Source organism: Theropithecus gelada, chromosome 3 (assembly GCF_003255815.1).
Source record: "Theropithecus gelada isolate Dixy chromosome 3, Tgel_1.0, whole genome shotgun sequence".
Taxonomy (NCBI): domain Eukaryota; kingdom Metazoa; phylum Chordata; class Mammalia; order Primates; family Cercopithecidae; genus Theropithecus; species Theropithecus gelada.
In genome coordinates, this window is record NC_037670.1 from 128228924 (window position 1) to 128251171 (window position 22248).

At 36.7% G+C, this 22248-nt stretch overlaps 1 protein-coding gene across 2 annotated transcripts in view; it reads right to left on the reverse strand.

Annotated features, from left to right (window-relative positions):
* RELN (reelin) overlaps window positions 1-22248 on the reverse strand; it is a 520317-nt gene that overhangs the window by 431268 nt on the left and 66801 nt on the right. For both annotated transcript variants that reach the window (XM_025380191.1, XM_025380192.1), the window contains exon 2: window positions 18221-18331. In XM_025380191.1, coding sequence (XP_025235976.1) covers window positions 18221-18331 — 111 coding nt within the window. The remainder of the gene's footprint in view (window positions 1-18220; window positions 18332-22248) is intronic.

Sequence of the window (22248 nt, forward strand, 5' to 3'; positions counted from 1 at the left end):
TAGAGACTTAAATGTTAGACCTAATACCGTAAAAATCCTAGAGGAAAACCTAGGTAGTACCATTCAGGACATAGGCATGGGCAAAGACTTCATGTCTAAAACACCAAAAGCAACGGCAGCAAAAGCTAAAATTGACAAATGGGATCTAATTAAACTAAAGAGCTTCTGCACAGCAAAAGAAACTACCATCAGAGTGAACAGACAACCTACAGAATGGGAGAAAATGTTTGCAATCTACTCATCTGACAAAGGGCTAATATCCAGAACCTACAAAGAACTCCAACAAATTTACAAGAAAAAAACAAACAACCCCATCAAAAAGTGGGCAAAGGATATGAACAGACATTTCTCAAAAGAAGACATTCATACAGCCAACAGACATATGAAAAAATGCTCATCATCACTGGCCATCAGAGAAATGCAAATCAAAACCACAATGAGATACCATCTCACACCAGTTAGAATGGCGATCATTAAAAAGTCAGGAAACAACAGGTGCTGGAGAGGATGTGGAGAAATAGGAACACTTTTACACTGTTGGTGGGATTGTAAACTAGTTCAACCATTATGGAAAACAGTATGGCGATTCCTCAAGGATCTAGAACTAGATGTACCATATGACCCAGCCATCCCATTACTGGGGATATACCCAAAGGATTATAAATTATGCTGCTATAAAGACACATGCACACGTATGTTTATTGCAGCACTATTCACAATAGCAAAGACTTGGAATCAACCCAAATGTCCATCAGTGACAGATTGGATTAAGAAAATGTGGCACATATACACCATGGAATACTATGCAGCCATAAAAAAGGATGAGTTTGCGTCCTTTGTAGGGACATGGATGCAGCTGGAAACCATCATTCTTAGCAAACTATCACAAGAACAGAAAACCAAACACCGCATGTTCTCACTCATAGGTGGGAACTGAACAATGAGATCACTTGGACTCAGGAAGGGGAACATCACACACCGGGGCCTATCATGGGGAGGGGGGAGGGGGGAGGGATTGCATTGGGAGTTATACCTGATGTAAATGACGAGTTGATGGGTGCAGCAGACCAACATGGCACAAGTATACATATGTAACAAACCTGCACGTTATGCACATGTACCCTACAACTTAAAGTATAATAATAATAAATAAATTTAAAAAAATAAATAAATAAAAAATAAATGGTTTTGGGAAGAAAAAAAAAATAAAAAAATAAAATAAAATTATGGTGGAAAAGGCACCTGTTAAAGATTGCAAAATAAATGCCATAAGAATCTAGAATTCTGCACACAGACTCCTTCACAAGTCTGGTTCTTTTTCTTGCTCCACTTTAAAGAAACCAAAACCGGAAACACGGCTTGTGTAACAGAATCCTAGTGAAACTCCAATCTGTGGATCCATATTTAAAGAACAATTCTCAGCTGACATCTGAAAACTGACGAATTTATGACCCAGTCGTCCTATTTAATAAGTACTTCCAGTCACTCTCTCCCTAGCCTACCCACATAAGTACCCACATAAGACCCACATAAGTACTTCCAGTCACTCTCTCCCTAGCCTACTTCCTCCCCATTGGATTGATCGCTTTTTTAACAAACTAATTAAAACTACAGTTTAGTTAATTATTCATAGAAAATAAACAATGAGCATGTCTAACCAATTTATTTTAGCTGACTCAATGCTAGTACTGACCATGTCAAATAACAGTTTCTTAAGTAAGCGAGTGTGGATATGGGTGTGTAGGTATTTGAGGAAGGAAGGTAAATTTCTAAACTCTCTACCTTTATTTCAATTTTGCAGTAATCATTTTGCCCTACCATTAAATATTATTTTAAAATATTATTTTAATGACAGTATACTAGTCCTTCCTCTTAATATAACTTATTTAATCATTTCCCTATAACTGGGCATTTAGACATTTTTCAAAATTTTCCTATCATAGTGTTTTGATGAACAATGATATACATCAAACTGTTTGTTTTTCCATTTATAAAAATTTATAAAAGATTCCCCAAAGCAAAATAACTTATATTAACATTTTAATGGCTCTGTTTATATAGTATCAAATTGCTTTCTAGATAACTAAACCAATATACACTAAAATCAACAATAAATATCTATTTTATAGCACTGGTGCCAGGATTGAGTGTGCATAATTTTAAACGTCTTTGCCAAAGTTAAAGGTGTCTCATACTGTTGTAATTAAGCATTTTTTATTAGTAGTAAGTTGAATATTTTGCTCACATATATTGAACATTTGTATTTCTTTGTAAATGATCTGGGTTTTTGAGACTTTTCTGGTTGTTGAAAAGCTAAAGGCCCCTTTACAGCTAGAGCAAAATGTTTGTTCATCCTTTTAAGTTTTAAAAATTAGCATTTTTAAATTACACAAGCAGCTCTTCTTCACTGCCAGAAAATTAGAAAGTAGAGAAGAAAAGTATTAGATGTTTTAAAATTAAGCCATCCTGATAGTCCAGAGAGTTAAATAAATCAACTTAGTCATGATAGATTATTCTTTAAAACAGTGCTTCCCAAACTGTCCCATACAAAACTAGTTCTAAAATAGATAGACCACTAGCCAGACTAATAAAGAAGAAAAGAGAGAAGAATTGAATAAACACAATAAAAAATGATAAAGGGGATATCAAGACTGATCCCACAGAAATACAAACTACCATCAGAGAATACTATAAACACCTGTACTCAAGTAAACTGAAAAATCTGGAAGAAATGGATAAATTTCCTGGACATATACATCCTCCCAAGTCTAAACCAGGAAGAAGTAGAATCGCTGAATAAACCAAAAACAAGTTCTGAAATTGAGGCAGTAATAGTCTACCAACCAAAAAAAGTGCAGGACCAGAAGGATTCACAGCTGAATTCTACCGGAGGTACAAAGAGGAGCTGATACCATTCCTTCTGAAACTATTCCAAACAATAGAAAAAGAAGGACTCCTCCCCAACTCATTTTATGAGGCTAGCATCATCCTAATACCAAAATCTGGCAGAGACACAACAAAAAAAGAAAATTTCAGCCCAATATCCCTGATGAACATCGATGCAAAAATCCTCAATAAAACACTGGCAAACCGAATCCAGCAGCACATCAAAAACCTTATCCACCATGATCAAGTTGGCTTCATTCCTGGGATGCAAGGCTGGTTCAACATACGCAAATTAATAAACATAATCCATCACATAAACAGAATCAATGACAAAAACCACATGATTATCTCAATAGATGCAGAAAAGGCCTTCAACAAAATTCAACACCCCTTCATGCTAAAAACTCTTAATAACCTGGGTATTGATTGAACATATCTCCAAATAATAAGAGCTATTTATGACAAACCTACAGCCAATATCATACTGAATGGGCAAAAGCTGGAAGCATTCCCTTTGAAAACAGGCACAAGACAAGGATGCCCTCTCTCACCACTCCTATTCAACACAGTATTGGAAGTTCTGGCCAGGGCAATCAGGCAAAAGAAAGAAAAGGTATTCAAACAGGAAGAGAGAAAGTCAAATTGTCTCTGTTTGCAGATGACATGATTGTATATTTAGAAAACCCCATCGTCTTAGCCCAAAATCTCCTTAAGCTGATTAGCAACTTCAGCAAAGTCTCAGGATACAAAATCAATGTGCAAACACCACAAGCATTCCTATACATCAATAACAGACAAACAGAGAGCCAAATCATGAGTGAACTCCCATTCACAATTGCTACTAAGAGAATAAAATATCTAGAAATATAACTTAGAAGGGATGTGAAGGACCTCTTCAAGGAGAACTACAAACCTCTGCTCAGTGAAATAAGAGAGGACACAAACAAATGGAATAATACTCCATGTTCATGGATAGGAAGAATCAATATCATGAAAATGGCCATACTGCACAAAGTAATTTATAGATTCAATACTATCCCCATCAAGCTACCATTGACTTTCTTCAAAGAATTGGAAATAAACTACTTTAAAGTTCATATGGAAGAAAAAAAGACCCCGCATAGCCAAGACAATCCTGGTTGAGAAGAACAAAGCTGGGAAAAGATTCCCTATTTAATAAATGTTGTTGGGAAAACTGGCTAGCCATATGCAGAAAACTGAAACTGGACCCCTTGCTTACACCTTATACAAAAATCAACTCAAGATGGATCAAAACCTTAAATGTGAGACTGAGGACCATAAAAATCCTAGAAGAAAACCTGGGCAATTCCATTCAGGATGTAGGCATGGGTAAAAATGTAAATAGATGTTCTTTGGGGGGAAAAAAGAACTCCATGTTAACATACATTTTTGAAAGAATGCTTATCATATGATATTCTTAAAAATTCACACTGTGCATACTGTTACAACTCAACAACCAAAAGACTGATAACCTAATTTAAAATTGGAAAAAGACTTGAATGGACATTTCTCCAAAGAAGATACACAATGGCCAATAAGCACATGAAAATACGCTCAGTGTCATTAATTATTAGGGAATTGAAAATGAAACCACAATGAGATACCACTTCATGTCTATGAAGTTGGCTATAAATAAACAAAACAAAACAAAACAAAAAAAGCAAGTGTTGGGAAGGATGCGAAGAAACCGAACCTCTCATACATTGCTAGTGAGAATGTAAAATGGTACAGTTGCTACATGAAGCAGTTTGGCAGTTCCTCAAAAAATTAAAAGACCTAGCAATTCTACACCCAGGTATATACTCAAGAAAATTTCAAATGTTCACACAAAAACGTGACACAAAGATTCATGGCAACATTATTTATAATAGACATAAGTGGAGACATTCCAAATTCCCATCAATAGATTGAATGGATATAAAATATGGAATATCCATACCATGGAATATTATTCGGTCACAATAAGAATAAAGTACTAACACGTGCTTCAAAATGGATAAACTTTGAAAACACGTAAGCGAAAGAAGCTAGTCACAAAAGGCCACATGTTATATGTTTCCATTTATATGAAATGTCCAGAATCGGCAAGTCCAGAGACGGAAAGAAGATCAGTGGTCGCCTGGGGATGAGAGGTGGGGGAATTTGGGACTGACTGCTAATAGATACAGGATTGTTTTCTGTAGTAGTAAAAATCTTTTCAAATTAGTGGTGATGGTTGCATAACATAGTGAATATACTAAGAACCACTGAATTGTATACAAAATGCTAAATTTTTCGTATGTGATTTGTGTCTCAAAAGAAAAACACATTACTTTTTAACTTTGTTTAACCAGAATATTCCAAGCTTTTTTATATTGCAATACTCTTTTTCCATGTGAGACTTATTAATATATCATGCAGCAGTAATGTTTGTAACAGCACAGTGTGGGGAAAGCTGGCTATTAACACAATATTTTAAAATTCATTCTAAGATATGGCTAACATCAGCTCCTTGCTGAAAAAGAGATAAGAAGAAGAAAGAAACAGAGAGGCTAGAGATAAACTTCATCAGCCTCATAATTACTCTAGAGCTAGTCGTTTGTCCTACTCTCTAGAAAAAGAAAGCCAAACCCCAGTTGAGTTCTTCTCTTATTAGTAACAGATTTCTCTCTGTTTTTGTTATTATTGAAATGCTATCAAATCATGTAAGTTAAAAGGTTAAAAAAGAATCTTCTCATAATCAAATAATTATCTTTAAAAGAAAACTATTAAACCATAGGCAAAACATCTTTCCAGAATATGATTTTTGATAGCTATATTTTACTTTTAATTTGCTATTTACAAGAGTTCAAGTGGAGAGGAACTTTTCCAAAAAAGAACCAGAAATAACATAATTAACTTTATAATAACAACAACGTGGTTCTGATGTAGGAAAACATGTAGGAAGAAAAGCAGGAGAAGAGCTCAATCTGAATTTTTACCAAAATATTAACAATTTTTGCTATTCTGTTTTCCAAAATGGCAACTCCTACACTAACAAGTATCTTTCCATTCAGACATTCAGAGTCCTGAAAACAGTAATTTAGTTGTGTGCTTGCCTCAGAGAACAGCCTACACGCCTATTATGCTAAATGCAAAACTCAGCATCGGAGGGTTGAAAACAAACTACAAAACAGAAGACAGAAGTGGAAACAGAGCTCGCATTTGGTGAAGTGTCTTTATTGGACTCCTACATCTACTTTCAAATTCATATGTTGTATCAATAACTATTTTCTAGGACATGCCAAGAATTCACTTTTACTACTTTAAAAAATATCTCAATGATAATTATCAGAATCATATCTGGGAAGTAATAACATTATAAAATTATTTTAAGTTTTTCTTGGATTTAACTGCCAGGAAAAGTCAACTTTATCCAAGAGTATTTATAAGTCAATGAGTGTCAACATGGAACTCATTCATCATTATCTGGAAACCCCAAAAAAGGGCTGGAAAACCTCAAACCTCAAGAGTAAACCACACTACAAATAAAATGACTGCGAGGTCAGAGTCAACCTTTGAAGTTCATTCCCTCAAGCATATACTTCAATCCTGTCTCCTGTTAAAATGAACAGTCTGGCATACTCAGAAAAACACCAGTCTCCTAGAAAACAGCATTTCTTATCAGCAAAGACCCATGATTCCTAAGTGGTTTTGTTGTTGTTGTTGTTGTTGTTGTTGTTTCAGTTTGTATTTAAGAAAGAGAAAAGTATTCCTGATTCTGCTTTTATCTGGTGAGGGATAAGGCTTCATTTACAGAAACTTATGTTCCAGAATTCTTAAACTTTGGCACATGAGAACGTATCCCATGTAATGACCTCCTGCTGTGTTCCTGTTTGTTCTCTCTCAGTCATCAGGGCAAATGTCTGCTTTAATAACAGAAATAAGGTTACGCTTTGCCAAGACAGAAGAAACATTTCACAAATACATTTTTAACACTAACAGGCAAAATTACAACAATATTTTCAAAAATCATAACTTATAAAGCTTAGTGGCAACTTCTATCAGAATCTGCTCAAAAGTGTACATTTCCTTTTTGTTTTTGATATGATTATACATGTTTCCTATATATGATTTACATACTTCTCAATTTTCTATATGATTCTGAGCATATTCATTTGAACAGATATAAGAGAAAGGAACTAGAAGAACTGCTCGTACTTAGGGATACGTTTTTAAAGTATCTACAATGGTTTCTGGGTACATATCTTTTTTTTTTTTTTTTTTTTTTAAGTTCCGGGATACATGTGCAGAATGTGCAGGTTTGTTACATAGGTATATATGTGCCACAGTGGTTTGCTGCACCTGTCAACCTGTCATCTAGGTTTTAAGCTCCACGTACATTAGCTATTTGTCCTAATGCTCTCCCTACCTTCACTCCCCACCCCCAACAGGCCCGAGATGTGTGTTGTTCCCCTCCCTGTGTTCATGTATTCTCATTTGTTCAACTCCCACTTATGAGTGAGAACATGCAGTGTTTGGTTTTCTATTCCTGTGTTAGTTTGCCGAGGATAATGGCTTCCAGTTTCATCCATGTCCCTGCAAAGGACATGATCTCATTCCTTTTTATGGCTGCACAGTATTCCATGGTGTATATGTGCCACATTTTCTTACCTAGTCTATCACTGAAGGGCTTTTGGGCTGATTCCATGTCTTTGCTATCGTACATAGTGCTGCAATAAACATACATGTGCATGTGTCTTTATAGAATGATTTATATCCCTTTGGGTATATATCCAGTAATGGGATTGTTGGGTCAAAAGGTATTTCTGGTTCTAGATCCTTGAGGAATCGCCACACTGTCTTCCACAATGGTTGAACCAATTTACATTCCCACCAACAGTGTAAAAGTGTTCCTATTTGTCCACAGCCTCACCAGCATCTACTGTTTCTTGACTTTACATATCTTATCAGGACTAAATTCCTCTTTCTATGATCTGTGAAGTGTCCAGAGAAAACTGACATGAAAATTTTATTAAGGAGTTAGGAAATGGATGAGTCTCATGTGGAATATGTGTTTTTGTTTGCCTAAAGGAAAGAAAACAAGTGACTTAATTACTTTTTTACAAACACTGATCCTTTTCAATTTTATGAGAAATCATATGAGAAAGGTGCTGAAGTTAAAGCAAGGGATCGCACCTTCAATACAAGGGAATCTTCCTTAATCATTTCAATTGACATAATATTAGAATATATTACCAAGAAATTATAGACTTATTTCTGGAAAGAAGATGAAATAAAAACTGGAAAGAGATGAAATAAGAACTTAATAATGTATCATTAAGACACCAATATGCTGTAAGATATGAGGTTGGACTGGGCAATCCCTTGAGGTTCTTTTTTTTTTTTTTGAGAGAGAGTCTTGCTTTGTCACCCGGGCTGGAGTGCAGTGGTGCAATCTCTGCTCACTGCAACCTCTGCCTCCCTGGTTCAATTGATTCTCCTGTCTCAGCCTCCTGAGTAGCTGGGACTACAGACATGTGCCACCACACCTGGTTAATTTTTATATTTTTAGTAGAGACAGGGTTTCGCCATATTGGCCAGGCTAGTCTCCAACTCCTGACCGCAAGTGTTCCACCCACCTCACCCTCCCAAAGTGCTGGGATTACAGGCATGAGCCACTGCTTCCTGCCCTCTATTTTCTTAATTCTACAGAAGATACTTAATCACTGTCCTACCTGTAAATATTGGTGTCTGCCACCTCCAGGACAGAAATGGACAAAGCGGTAGCCAGGATGATCAATTTCCCCATGATCTCTTTTCATAAGATTAACATATATTTGTAGAGTTTTAAATGCATCTATAGATGTGTACACATATAGGGACACATATAGATTTAGAAATATCCTCAACTTAAAGACAGTAATATTCTCCTCCCAACCTGCCACCCCACCTGGCCCAGTCTATACCCAAACACTTGTGTAGACACATGCATTTACTAAGAGCAGCTCAAATACCTTAGAATCCTTGAAGATTGTTATTGGTTTATTCATCCAGTAAATATTTATTGAGCACTTGTAATGTGCCACGGGAGTGAAGATGACCAGGTTATCTCTTTGTCTTCAAAGAGGTTTAAAGGTTTTTAAACAAGCAAATTTGGTAGCTTGTTAGAGGTGACTGGTGGAGGTCGGAGAAGACAGAGAAGCACAGAGGAGGGAGTGGAGAGTTCCATGGAGTTAGTGGAAGGGAGGAGCAGAGGGGAAGGGTTCTAAAGTTTTAACAGAGGAGGTGAGTAGGGAAGAGGGCCTTAAAAGATGATAGAGGTTTGCCCCAGAGACAGAGCCAGAAAGAATTCCAAGGGCCACAAGCAAGGGCAATAGAGGTTTAAAACAGCTGGAATTCTGAAGCTGTGTGTGGGTTATTTTAATTGATGCAAGGGGGTATATGTGCTTATGTGGTGGGAGTAGGTGTCTGGAAAAGAGGCTGAGAAGAGGGGTGAGAAAGGACAGCAGGGTTAGAGCAGAGAGGGCCTTTTCTCAGTCAAGGTTCTTTGGGTGATAATAAAAATCAAGTTAAGCTGTCTTGGGCTGCAAGGGGAGTTTAATGAGAGGCTGCAGGGCTCAGTCTGAATTACAGCTCTGCAACTCCCTAAGCAAGCATAATCTCAAGCAAGTTACTTACGCTCTTTGTGCCTTGGGTTCCTTATCCATAAAATAAGGAGAATTGTAGAATATGTTTTTAGGATGAAAAGAGTTAATATCTGCAACACACCTGGCAGATAGCCAGTGCTTGATAACATTAGCTATGTTTATTGTTTCTTAGAACCCCCAAATACCTGAGCCTGATGAAAAGCAAGCCTAAAAGAGGAGCCTGGAAAGCTCTGGTACTTCAGGCAGCATTCTGACTCTCTCTCTCCTCTCTCTGCTCATGATTCCTCTGAGCTATGATGGAGCATGGCTGCCCATAGCTCCTGAATGTTTACATGTTCCTTGGATTCCGCTCATAGAGTTAGACTGGAATTGACATGTCTCAGTTCCTAACTCCTGTGCTAGTATATTTGACTTAGCTTGGCTTTTGTATCTTATGGTTTAAACTAAGGCCAAAAGGATAGGGTAAAAACATGATACAGTGGCCTATCTCTCCTGAGCGGCAGAAAAAGAGGGCAGAGGAGAAATCTGTCTTGATTTCTAAGCATAACTATTTTCACATCTGAACCACAGAACAGGCTAAGCAATTTTAATCTTTAGAGGTTTTGAGCCACGGATGAATATCTAAGGAACGTGGTGATCCTACTGCTTTGTATCCTCCTTAAACTTTTTTTTTCCTATTTACACAGCCCTAATTCCTTTTAAGAATCTGGTAACTGCTGAATATCCATCCACTAAACAAAATAAGACATATCCATACAATGGAATATTATTCATCTATAAAAAGAAATGAAGCAGTGATATATGTTATGCCAGGATAAACCTTGAAAACATGTTAAGTAAAAAAAAAGCCAGGCACAGCCAGGTGCAGTGGCTCATGCCTGTAATCCCAGCACTTTGGGAGGCTGAGGCAGGCAGATCACGAGGTCAGGAGACTGAGACCATCCCAGCCAACGTGGTGAAACCGTGTCTCTACTAAAAATACAAAAATTAGCTGGGTATGGTGGTGTGCACCTGTAGTCCCAGCTACTTGGGAGGCTGAGGCAGAACTGCTTGAACCTGGGAGGCGGAGGTTGCAGTAGAGTTGAGATGCGCCACTGCACTCCAGCCTGGGCAACAAGAGCAAGGCTCCATCAAAAAAACAAAAACAAAAACAAAAACAAACAAACAAAAAACAGGCACAAAAGCTACATGTTATATGGTTCCACTTAAATGAAATGTCCAGAATAAGCAAATCCATAGAGACAGAAAGCAGATTGGTGGTCGCCTAGGGGCTGAGGGGAGAAGAGAGTGACTGCTAATGGGTACAGGGCTTCTTTTGGAGGTGAACATCTTTCTGGAATTAGTGATGTTAGTTGTACAATCTTGTGAATATACTGCAAATCACTGAAATACAGTCTTTAAAATGGTAAATTTTATAGTATATAAATTACAGCCTTAAAAGAATATCTGAGAACTGGATAAGATGCCAGAAAGTTTGGTTTTATTCTTTTTATAAAAAATTTGTATTTTATTTTTAAATTTTAAGTTCTGGGATACAGAACATGCAGATTTGTTACATAGGTATACGTGTGCCATGGTGGTTTGCTGCACCTATCAACCCATCATTTAGGTTTTAAACCCTGCATGTATTAGGTATTCGTACTAATGTTCTCCTTCACCTTGCTCCCTTACCCCCGCAACAGGCCCCAGTGTGTGATGTTCCTTTCCCTGCATCCATGTGTTCTCATTGTTCAACTCCCACTTATCAGTGAGAACATGAGGTGAACACCTGGTTTTATCCTCACACTTACACTGTCCTGCAACAGTCATCACTGGCTTTCCCAAGCATTGCTTCCTTGAATATACACTGGGGATGGGTGCTGAGCCAGGCTCTAAGGGAGGTCCATTCCAGCTCTAAACTCTGTGGGTAAGAAACTGAGTGCAGCTCCCCAAAATTAAAGTGAACTTCTCAAACCCCTGCCACTGGAACAATCTTCTCATTCTATTGCCCTTCTCAGAGAAAGGATTCTTACTTCATTCTGAGTCTTTAAATACCTATTTTTAGAGCAGATAACATATACTAGGTATTTGAACTGATAATCTCATTTAATGCATCCAACAGCTTTATGAACTGGGCACCATGGTTATTCTTGGTTTACAAATGCAGACACGGAGGTAAGTATGTTGCCCAAGTTAGCAAGAAGCAGGGCTAGGCATGGAACCTGAGCTGCCTAACTCCAGAATTCATGTACTGAGCCACTGCGTTGAACTGACTTTTTCTACTAATTCCTCCACCTTGGCTCAAGTCTCATGCCCTTGAACATCTGCTTTAACAATTTATTGGTTAATTAATTCAATAGCTTTATATTTGTCATGCTCACTATTTTAATAAGTGATTATTTTCAAGTTAGCTATTTGGAAGTTGGGAAATATCCCTGAATTATTTATCATATGTCAAATATAAACTAGATAAAACTATTTCTTAATGAAGGTAAGAATGGAATACTCAAATGGAATGAATAAAGACCAAATTTAAGTTAATATCTTATTAAAAGGACAAATTAATGGCAATTTCATCTCTTGTCAGCTCTGCTCTTTGTACCATTGGCTAGAGTAATTTGTTTAATTAATCTGAAGTCTTCTTGTTAATTACAGATCATTTACCATACCCAATAAAAGACTGTGCCTTTGAATTCCTCAAGTATGCTTAAATTGCATTTACTTCTGTGTTTCTTTGTAAAGAGGCAGACAAAATAAATTTAGCCAGGTTATTCTAAGTAAAATATTAGCTTAATTTAGGCTAGTAAATAAGTACCACTACTTGTACAATACTCTATTTAATGAAATTGTGAATGATTGTCCCTCTTCATGAATATTAAGCCCTAAATATGTTCATGCATTCATAATGTATGTCTCATAGTCACACAGACAAGACACCTAAGATTCAACTGCTGCTAATGCCCTGGGGAGTAAAGATCTTGATGATAATTAGTAAATTTGTAATAGGTTCTACTTAGTCTTAACATGAAGGATAATGAAAAGTTATCATATATAGACCCTGCATTTCTATTTTCAGTGAAAAATAAAACAAAATAGTAAAAACTTCATCCTGGCAATGAAACATTAACATAAAATCTAAAATTACTAATGAAGTGCAATTTTTATTAACCAGTGACTAATATAAGATTTACTAAAGTTTGAAGTTTTTCTTAAAATATGTAAATAATTCACTCGGGAGGCTAAGGCAGGAGACTTGTTTGAACCTGGGAGGTGGAGGTTATAGTGAGCTGAGATTGCACCACTGCACTCCAGTCTGGGTAACAAAGCAAGACTGTCTCAAAAACAAACAAACTATATATATATACACACACACACACACACACACACACCCCTATTATATATAACATATATTTAAATAATTTATTTTGTAATTATACTCCTATCCCTAACGTGTCAAATCACATTGAAAATAATCAGATAATGAAGTTAAAAATTTCTAATACTGTGTTTGAAAGATAGTGTTGAAAATACTAGTTTTATGTTAATTGCTTAATCTCCATTAAAAAGATGACATGAATAACTGAATGTTTAAGAGAAAAAAATTACAAAAAAAAAATTCCTACACCTGTTCACTACATTCCCCCACAACTTGGATTTAATCAAATTTTGTCATTTTAAAGTTTTTTGTTTTTTTGTTTTTTTGTTTTTTTTTGAGACAGAATCTTGCACTGTTGCACAGGCTGGAGTGCAATGGTGTAACCTTGGCTCACTGCAACCTCCACCTGCCAGGTTCAAGCAATTCTCCTGACTTAGCCTCCCGAGTAGCTGGGATTACAGGTGCCTGCCACCATTCCTGGCTAATTTTTTGTATTTTTAGTAGAGATGGGGTTTCACTATGCTGGCCAGGCTGGTCTCGAACTCCTGACCTTGCGATCCACCCCTCCCTCGGCCTCCCAAAGTGCTGGGATTACAGGCATGAGCCACCGTGCAAAGCCTTTTAAGCATTTTTTAACTTAAATGATTAGATCTAGGATTCCTAATTATTACAGAATAAATAAATGAAACACGTAGAAAATTACAAGAGTTTAAGTAAAAAAGTGCTTGAATGGCTGATGTATTAGCTAAGCAAGATTATCTAGGAAGTGCAAAGACCTTAATTTATGGAAGGTCTAACAATTTGAAATTTGGCTGCATTCATCAGACTTGTAAATCTGATTCTCAGGTTTCAGAGCCAGAATATCAAAAATTGGGTAAAATCTCTAGCTTTTAGAACCAGAATTCTAAATCTTGAGTAAATGCATTTCAGCCCTGGAAAAGGAATAATTTTGTATGAAAGGATATTCAAATAACCCTTCATTGAGCGACCACAATGAGCCCTGAAGATTTACATGATTGAGCTGGAATTCAAAGCCAAAGACAAGAGAGAAGCATTTTTTTTTTTTTCTGGGATGCACAAAGAGATATCCATAATTAAACATCACACTTCCCAAGGGCAGCATGTTTTCTTATATTGACAAGTAAAATGAGGTATTTCAAATCAGGCATTGCTGGCTTACAGTCATCTTTTGCATAGCTATTGTCTTAATGTATTTCTGGCTATTAGGCATTTGTCTATTTTTGGTCAGTGAGGCATGCATGCTAAAGAATTCTGGCTTTGCATAAAAAGCTGTAGTAATGTTAGTGGAATTACATTTCTATAGCAATATCTTAAGTATAATTATGGACATTTTGGCTAGTCACACACACATTTTATATTCAAAGAAGAGTAGCTGTAACTTTAGTGTAATTAGTACAATTAAAATTACTACAAATAGAAAAAAAAAAACTTTCAAAAGTACCTATTTAGACTCAACTAAATGCTTTACTTTGCCTTATTTGTCACAGCTAGTTAAACATATTGCACATTAATCCTATGATATGTTGGGGAAATGCCAAATTAACCACATTTGCTTAACATTCCATCAAAAAAGTCAGAGACTAATGATAGATTATGTATTCAATAACTCTTTTGTTCTAGGTCAAAAAATGCCACATTACTTTAGCCTGATACTACCATAACTACTAACTACCAAAAAGCAGCAATATTTAGAAATTATACCTTCTATAATTGTCCTCTACTTTCCTACCTGCACCCTATCAGATTAAATCTTTAATTTTGTTTTCAACTTGTAAAGAATATGTTAAACTTAGATCAAATACCCAAAAAATTAATGTGCTTTTTTTTCAAAAGTGACCATTTTATTTAAAAAGACATTTTAACTCCTGCTTTCCATTCTAAACATTATTCATGAAAATTAACTTTGTTATATAATATCCAGGCATATTATTAAATTTTATTTGTAAAGTTATTTACTACTATCACATAAATACACATAAAATTATTTGGATATTATCAGAACTTAATAAAAGATCTCACCTATCTATACATCCATATAAAACACATATCCTATAAAAATGCAAAGGATCTAGTGTAAGACCTGAGCTATGGAAGTCACCGATGGGCTCTGCCCAAGCTCAGAAGCCTCTTTGGACCATTAAGCCAATGATACACGGTTGGCTGTGAGAGGAAGGCAAGGTGCAATTTAGGCTCATCAAAATACATTTTAATGTCAAGTACAAACTGACTTTTTACAGCTTTCAAAGTTACCACAGGAAATGTCTTGAAGACCAAGTTTCTTAAATAATTTGTAACAATTTTATACTTAGTTCGTTTGCCTTACAAGCTAAAATCTGAGGCAATATGATACATGCATTTTACATATTCTTTCAAAATGTGCTTACAACACACTTATGAATGATCTTTAATGATTTTCCTTATGTAAAGCTCCCGCACTGACAAATGATAGTTCCTTAATTCAGCCAAGTGTCCTCAAATCATCTCAACCTACATATCTCAGATTAATTACATATCAGAACTTTTTTTTTTTTTTTTTTTTTTGTCCCCCACAGGACGTGTTTATAAGCCTTGGACTAAGGAAATTGTCTGCTTCAGTTGCCAAGATTATAATTTGGAAAAGCTCATTTTATTGAGTGTTTTTTATGTGCTAACGACTTTACATAAATCACTTCCTCCTTTAATTATCAGGGCCACCCACCATCTTATGAAGAAGGTAACCTTATCATCATTTCATATATGAGAAAATTAAGCTTAGAGAGGTTAAACGACTTGGCTGAGGCACACAACTAATAAGAGATGAATACTGGATCTACAAGCAGGCCAATGTGATTCAAAGCCTCAACTCTTATCCCCCCACATCTGACTCCTTCTTGTTGCCCATCCCAGCCCGTACCTTGGACACCTTACACGCCTTGCCCTATCAGAATCTTTAACCACAGAACAATCTTTCTGAATCCACTACTGGGCTCTAGAGTTTGTTCTCCATAATGACCTCAGAGTGATCTCTTTAAAATGAAAGGTTGGTGGAGTAACTCCTCAGCCTAAAACCCCCAACACCTTTCCTTTCACTTAGGATAAAGGTCCCAAACTTACAAAATCCTGAATGGTCTGGCTCTGGTCTCCTATCTAGCTGTATCCCTTTCCCTTTTGATTCCAGGTCCAGCCACTCCAAGGTTTTCTTTCAGTTCCTAGAACACAGCCAGCCTCTTCCCACCTGTGGCCTTTGCACCTGCTGTTCCTTCCTTTGGGTATGCTGTGCCCCACCATCCACAGACCTTCAGTTAATAATCTCTACTGCTTCATACTCCACTCAAATACCATTTCCTCAGGAACACCTTTCCAAATTACACCACACTTTACTCAAGACTGGATCTAGTTTCTCTGTCATACCCTTTCCCAGCACTCAGTATATTTCTTTGTCAACCCCTAGCAAGGTTTGCTATGGCATATTTACACGATCATTTAATCAACATCTGTCTTTCCACTAGAACAGAAGTCCTCACACTTTAACATGGGTCGACATCACCTAGAGTGTTTATTTCAAAAAATGATCACAGGATCCTACCTCTGGAGTTTCTGTTTCACCGTGTCTGAAGTGAGGTCTAGAACCCTGCAGTTACTACTTTCCAGGTGATGCTGATGACTGGACTGGGCACTGATCCAGTACAGTGGTTCTCAACCCTGGATAAACACTAGAATCACCTGGAGAACTTTAAAATTTACCAGTGCCCACGCCCTCACCCCCAAGGGTTTTCATTTAATTGGGCTAGGCTGCAGCCCAGAAGGTCTTATTCCAAATATTGCATACTTATACTAAAAAAGTATTTGTTTACCTAAAATTCAATTTTAACAAAGTGTCTGGTATTTTTACTTACTAAATCTGACTACTCTACTTATGAGTCCTGCTGTAACAAAACAGATAGTATATAATATACTTATGTACCTATATTTTATATATATTATAAAATATATATAATATAGCATATAATATACTTATGCACTTATATTTTATATATAACATGTTATATATGTAACATATGTTATATGTGTTGTTATATATGATATATATGTTACATATATATTATATACATTGCAGATATAATATATATTACATATATATATGAGACTATGACCTGACCCTTTCTCTCTGCAGGGCAGAAAAAGGAAGGGACTAAATAAGTGGAATCTGTAGACCTAAGAGGACATTTTTCCCCTGAGGTTTGGACCTTAGAAGTAGTTACCAACAGACTGTGAAATCTAACCTGGGATCTTTTTAAAATAGAGCAAATTCTCAATGTGAAATCATTTAAAATGATGACGGAATGACTTCGCGGTTTCCTTAAGCTGTGGGCTGTGGACCTCATCTTGGGCAAGCAGTGACAATGCAGCATGAACACTGTTGCTCTGACATCAGCCGATGAGTCACCTGGGCAGGGCTACTGCTGGGACTCGACACTTCATATATCAGAAGGAGGTAGAAAATTATTTGTTTGATAAACATCACAGAAAAAAATAAAATGTTGAACACATAACTTTGTGTCTGATAATGCAATTCTATCCTTCTCACATCTATGGACGAAGTCCTGTGTAGTCTTCCAATTTCAGAGTAAGATCAGTGATTTCATAACCTACATAAACTGATATATTAAGTTTGAATTTTTGATGCTGTGAAGGATCTACTTAATCCCAGTCTGGCATGTTTAACAGCATTATGGGTAAACTAGAGATTCCTAAATTGAGACTCCTCTGAGATTAATGGACATCACATGATCTTCTGTTTCTCTACATAAGTAACCTGCCAGGTCTCTGATTTAAGGACATCCAAATATTTTAAATATTAAACAGGATTCTTCTATGAATACTCATAAAACTTGATAATTTTATCAAATATTGCTATCTTCTGCTTTATACAACGTTCGCTTGCCAGATTTAACATGACACTTTTCACTAACCACAATATTTTAAGAACTGTTTATGAGAACAGATTACCGAATGATTGCATGGGCATCAGAGCAAATTCCAGCAACCTACGTAATAGAATATAGAAATTTACATGAACCCCAGAGGACCAAGTACAATTGTGGCAGTGGAGGGTGAGAATGATAGAAAGTTCATCACACCAAGATCAAGGTTAGCTGCACATTTACATGACTTATTTCAATTCACCCAACTTCAAGCAACCACACACAAAAACAAAACACTTCAGATTATTTTCTTGGAAGTAATAAAGGTCTAACACTGTTAAAACAGATACTTTAAAACATAAGACCTATGACTGTATAAAATACCCCCAAATTTCTTTTTTTTTTTTTTGGTCAGAATAGCTTACCAAATCCAAAAGCACTGGAACCTCCAATGCTCTGTGATGCCTGGACACTTGTAGATGTGTACAGTCCTGTCACCAGCAAGCCGTCAAAGAAGGTGCTTGTTGAAATTGTCACTGAAATGTAAGAAAGAAAAAAAACTCAATACAGTCAGAATAACACAATATATTTCTGAAGTGTTAGACACTGTCAAAACAATCTTTACTCATTAACCAATTATTTTTATACTATCCCTAGTTGGTATTGTTTGTATGCGAAATTACAGCAGAGCGTAAAGAAGCTCAGAACTCCAGTGTCTACAATTGCTGGTCCTAAATTTAGAACATCAGTCCTACTTTCTGCATTCATTTACACATTTCCTATGTGAACAATCATCTGAAAATAATGTAATGTTGAATAGATGGTTTCCCCACCTCCACTACCACGCCTGAAGGCAGTCAAAGAGTCAAAGGCATTGCTGGAGTTCTGGCATTATGATAAAATGCTTTTTTTTTTTTAAAAAAGTATTTCATACTGTGGGAAACAACTGTACATCGGCTGAAAGAAGAACAGTAAGATGAACCACATTTCTTATTGTGAGTCCACATTTCATAGATGAGTTCCCTGAAGTTTTCCAACAAAAGCAGACTAATTTGCATGAAGACAGCCAGACTTTTTCCTCTTGTGAAAAAGAAAGGAAGATCCCTGCATGCTTTAAGTTTTAGAACAAAGTCTAGAAGAGGAGTGGTTTCATAACCATAAAATCAGGACACTGCTGGGAAGAAAAGGATCAAATTAAATGTATATGTATGCTACTCAGGCTTGGCTTCTTCAAATTATATCTTGCTCACCACCCTAAAAACTCATCATAATTTCCTGCTTGACATAACATTTTCTCCTGCATAGGTTTTTTAAGATTGAGATGATGCCATTTGTCGGAAGCAGCCAAGGGAAGGTAATAACATTATTTAGGTAGTGCACAGTACAATGTTGTCATCATCCTTGGTGGCAATAAGGAGAATGACCAGAGTCACATTAACTTTAATGAGCATGTTTAAATTAAACTCCAGAAAATCCGGTGAACAGAGCTAAATGGTCTGAAACACCCACATTATAACAATACACATATCAATAGAATAGCCTGACATCATGCTACTACCATAACAGTATGGGGGATTGGAATAAATCACCTTCTCATCCTTTAATAAGAAATAATAGCTAATATTTTTTAGTGCTGGCAAGTCAACCACTCAGCTGGGCACTCAGGTAAGTAGTTTACATATATTATCTCATTTCTATAAGAGGGGTACTATTATTATTTCCAGCATACAAAAGAAGAATGTATAGACCAGAGCCATTAAGAACCTGGCCCAGGGCCATCTGATACCATCTAAAATGTTTTGATGCTGTCTATATGGACATTTCCTGTTTCTTCTTTGCTCCCCTCAGATCCCAAAGTGGCAAAGTAACTATGGTCAAACTCCATCAAGGCAGGCATCTCAAGTATTTCGTTCACTGATCTATCTCAAGTCTCTAGAATAATTTATGGTACTCTTCAGTGCTCAATATTTAGTGAATTATTAATGAATAATTTATTCATATAAAAGTAGTAAAAGCTTATTTTATCTTTAGCTTGTTTCCAGAGGAAAAGTATGTTATGAATCCTAGACTTTATACATGAGATGACCCCCACTTGGAAAAGCCACATGGAAAAAAAGAAGACAGAGAAAACCTGGCTACTTAAATAAGTAAAATGCTTTCCAGAGTGCAAGACAGATCAATGCACACAGAAACTGACTAAAAGACCAGCCAAAGACATTTTTTAAAAGGCATAACTATGCATAAATTTTATCAGATGCTGTATGCTTACACAAATCATCTAAAGAAAAAAAATACTTGTTTGAAATGAATTGCTTATAATCTGCTTGCTAGAGTTCAGAATTTTTTAAGGAAAAAATGATATTTGCCTTTGGAAAAATGCTACTCTTTTGACAGCAGAATAAGCATTCCTTTTCCTCGTTTAAGCAAATGTGATGCATAATCCATATGTGAACTGGTAATCGGTCTTTTTTTTTGTTTTTTTTTTAAGAAAGAGGAGGAAATGTTGCCCAGACTCTCATGGGATTTAAGGCATATCTTTCTGGTCACCAGGCTTCCACTTACTCAGGAAGATAATGGGTCCAATCTCTGTATGTAAAACCCACTGGACACAGTGTAGATTCTCTGTTAGCAGGCAGACCATTTCAGAATGTCTGCAGCCCACGTTTTCACTGACTGGAACACTGGTGGTGAACCCATGAGCAGTATAAAGAAGCATACTGAAAACTTCACACCAAGGAACTTCGACTTTGAAACTATGTCAGCAACACCCTTCTCTCCACCCCCTTTCTTTCCCTTTCACCGAAATGCTTCCACTTATCTCTACTTGCAGCCCTGGGTTAATCTGCCAGTTTCCTGTGACATCGGCTCCTGCAGTTTTCAGTTGTCACATGAGGCCCTCTCCCCCCAACTTCTCCCTTTAGCGTCTTCCTGATTCCTTTCTATCAAGCTTTGTGACTCCGTACGTGCACCAGCTCTAATCTTTCCTCTGTGCCCTGACTTGACTTTCTCTCCTCTAATTTCACTGGACTCACTTTTCAAGCACTATTTTAGCTTCTCTAGTCTTAACTCATCAGTTACATCCACAACCTGGTGCCATCCAGGCAACTGGAATGGTTCTTGAAAGCGGAAAAGTGATTTATGGTAAGTTAAAGGGAAAATTTACCATGCACAGAAATAATATGGTACATGATTTTAAAAACTGAGGTTCACACTTGTGAATGTAAAATTATTTTAATATGTATATGAACTAGAAGGAAACTTATAATTTTCATGGTCAACAATTTGGCCCATTGATGAAGCTGATTAAAGACAGAGATAAAACTGCTGTCTACTATTTAAAATTAACAAGCTCTCCATGAATCATAGGATTATCCATGTGTGTAGATCTGGATATATTCATTTGAAGAACGTAAAATACACTAATTCCCACTACAGATATTTTTGCAGTTTTCTGATACTCCGATTCAGAATGTTATGGTTCCAAGCTGCACAGTTTAACATGTTCCATAGCAATTGTCACCTTAAAATGTTTCCTTTAAAAATATTTATAAAATACACTTGCATAAGTAGAAGCTGTAGTTAAGAGATATAAATTTGGGTATACTAGGATGAGGATAATTGGACAAATTTTTTATCTTCAAACTGCTTTTAAGAAAAGTAACTATTGGGCTTCATGTGTTTGATATCTAACTCAGACATGTTAAAAAGCAAATCCTTCATGCCCTTTCCAAGATTATCAGTCAAATGCTCTAATTAATGTTAAAATGGGGAACAAATATTTTCCATGTTAATTCTCTTTCAAATTAGTTTATCATGTACTATGAACAATTGCCAAGTCTAGGTAGTGGGTATACAGATGTTTGTTGTACTAGCCTTTGGTTTTTTTGTTTGTTTTTGAGACAGAGTCTCGCTCTCTTGCCCAGGCTGGAATGCAGTGGCACAATCTCAGCTCACTGCAACCTCCACCTCCTGGGTTCAAGCCATTCTTGTGCCTCAGCCTCCTGCCTATCTGTGACTACAGGGGTGTGCCACCATGCGTGGCTAATTAATGTATTTTTAGAAGAGATGGGGTTTCACCATGTTCACCAGGCTGGTCTTGAACTCCTGGCCTCAAGTGATCCACCTGTCTCAGCCTCCCAAAATGCTGGGATTACAGGCATGAGCCACCATGCCCACCTGTTGTACTAGTCTTTTAACTTTCATTTTAGAAAACATTTATATTAGGCCGGGCGCGGTGGCTCACGCTTGTAATCCCAGCACTTTGGGAGGCCGAGACGGGCGGATCACGAGGTCAAGAGATCGAGACCATCCTGGCAAACACGGTGAAACCCGGTCTCTACTAAAAATACAAAAAAAAAAAAAAAAAAAAATTAGCCGGGCGTAGTGGCGGGTGCCTGTAGTCCCAGCTTCTGGGGAGGCTGAGGCAGGAGAATGGCGTGAACCCGGGAGGCGG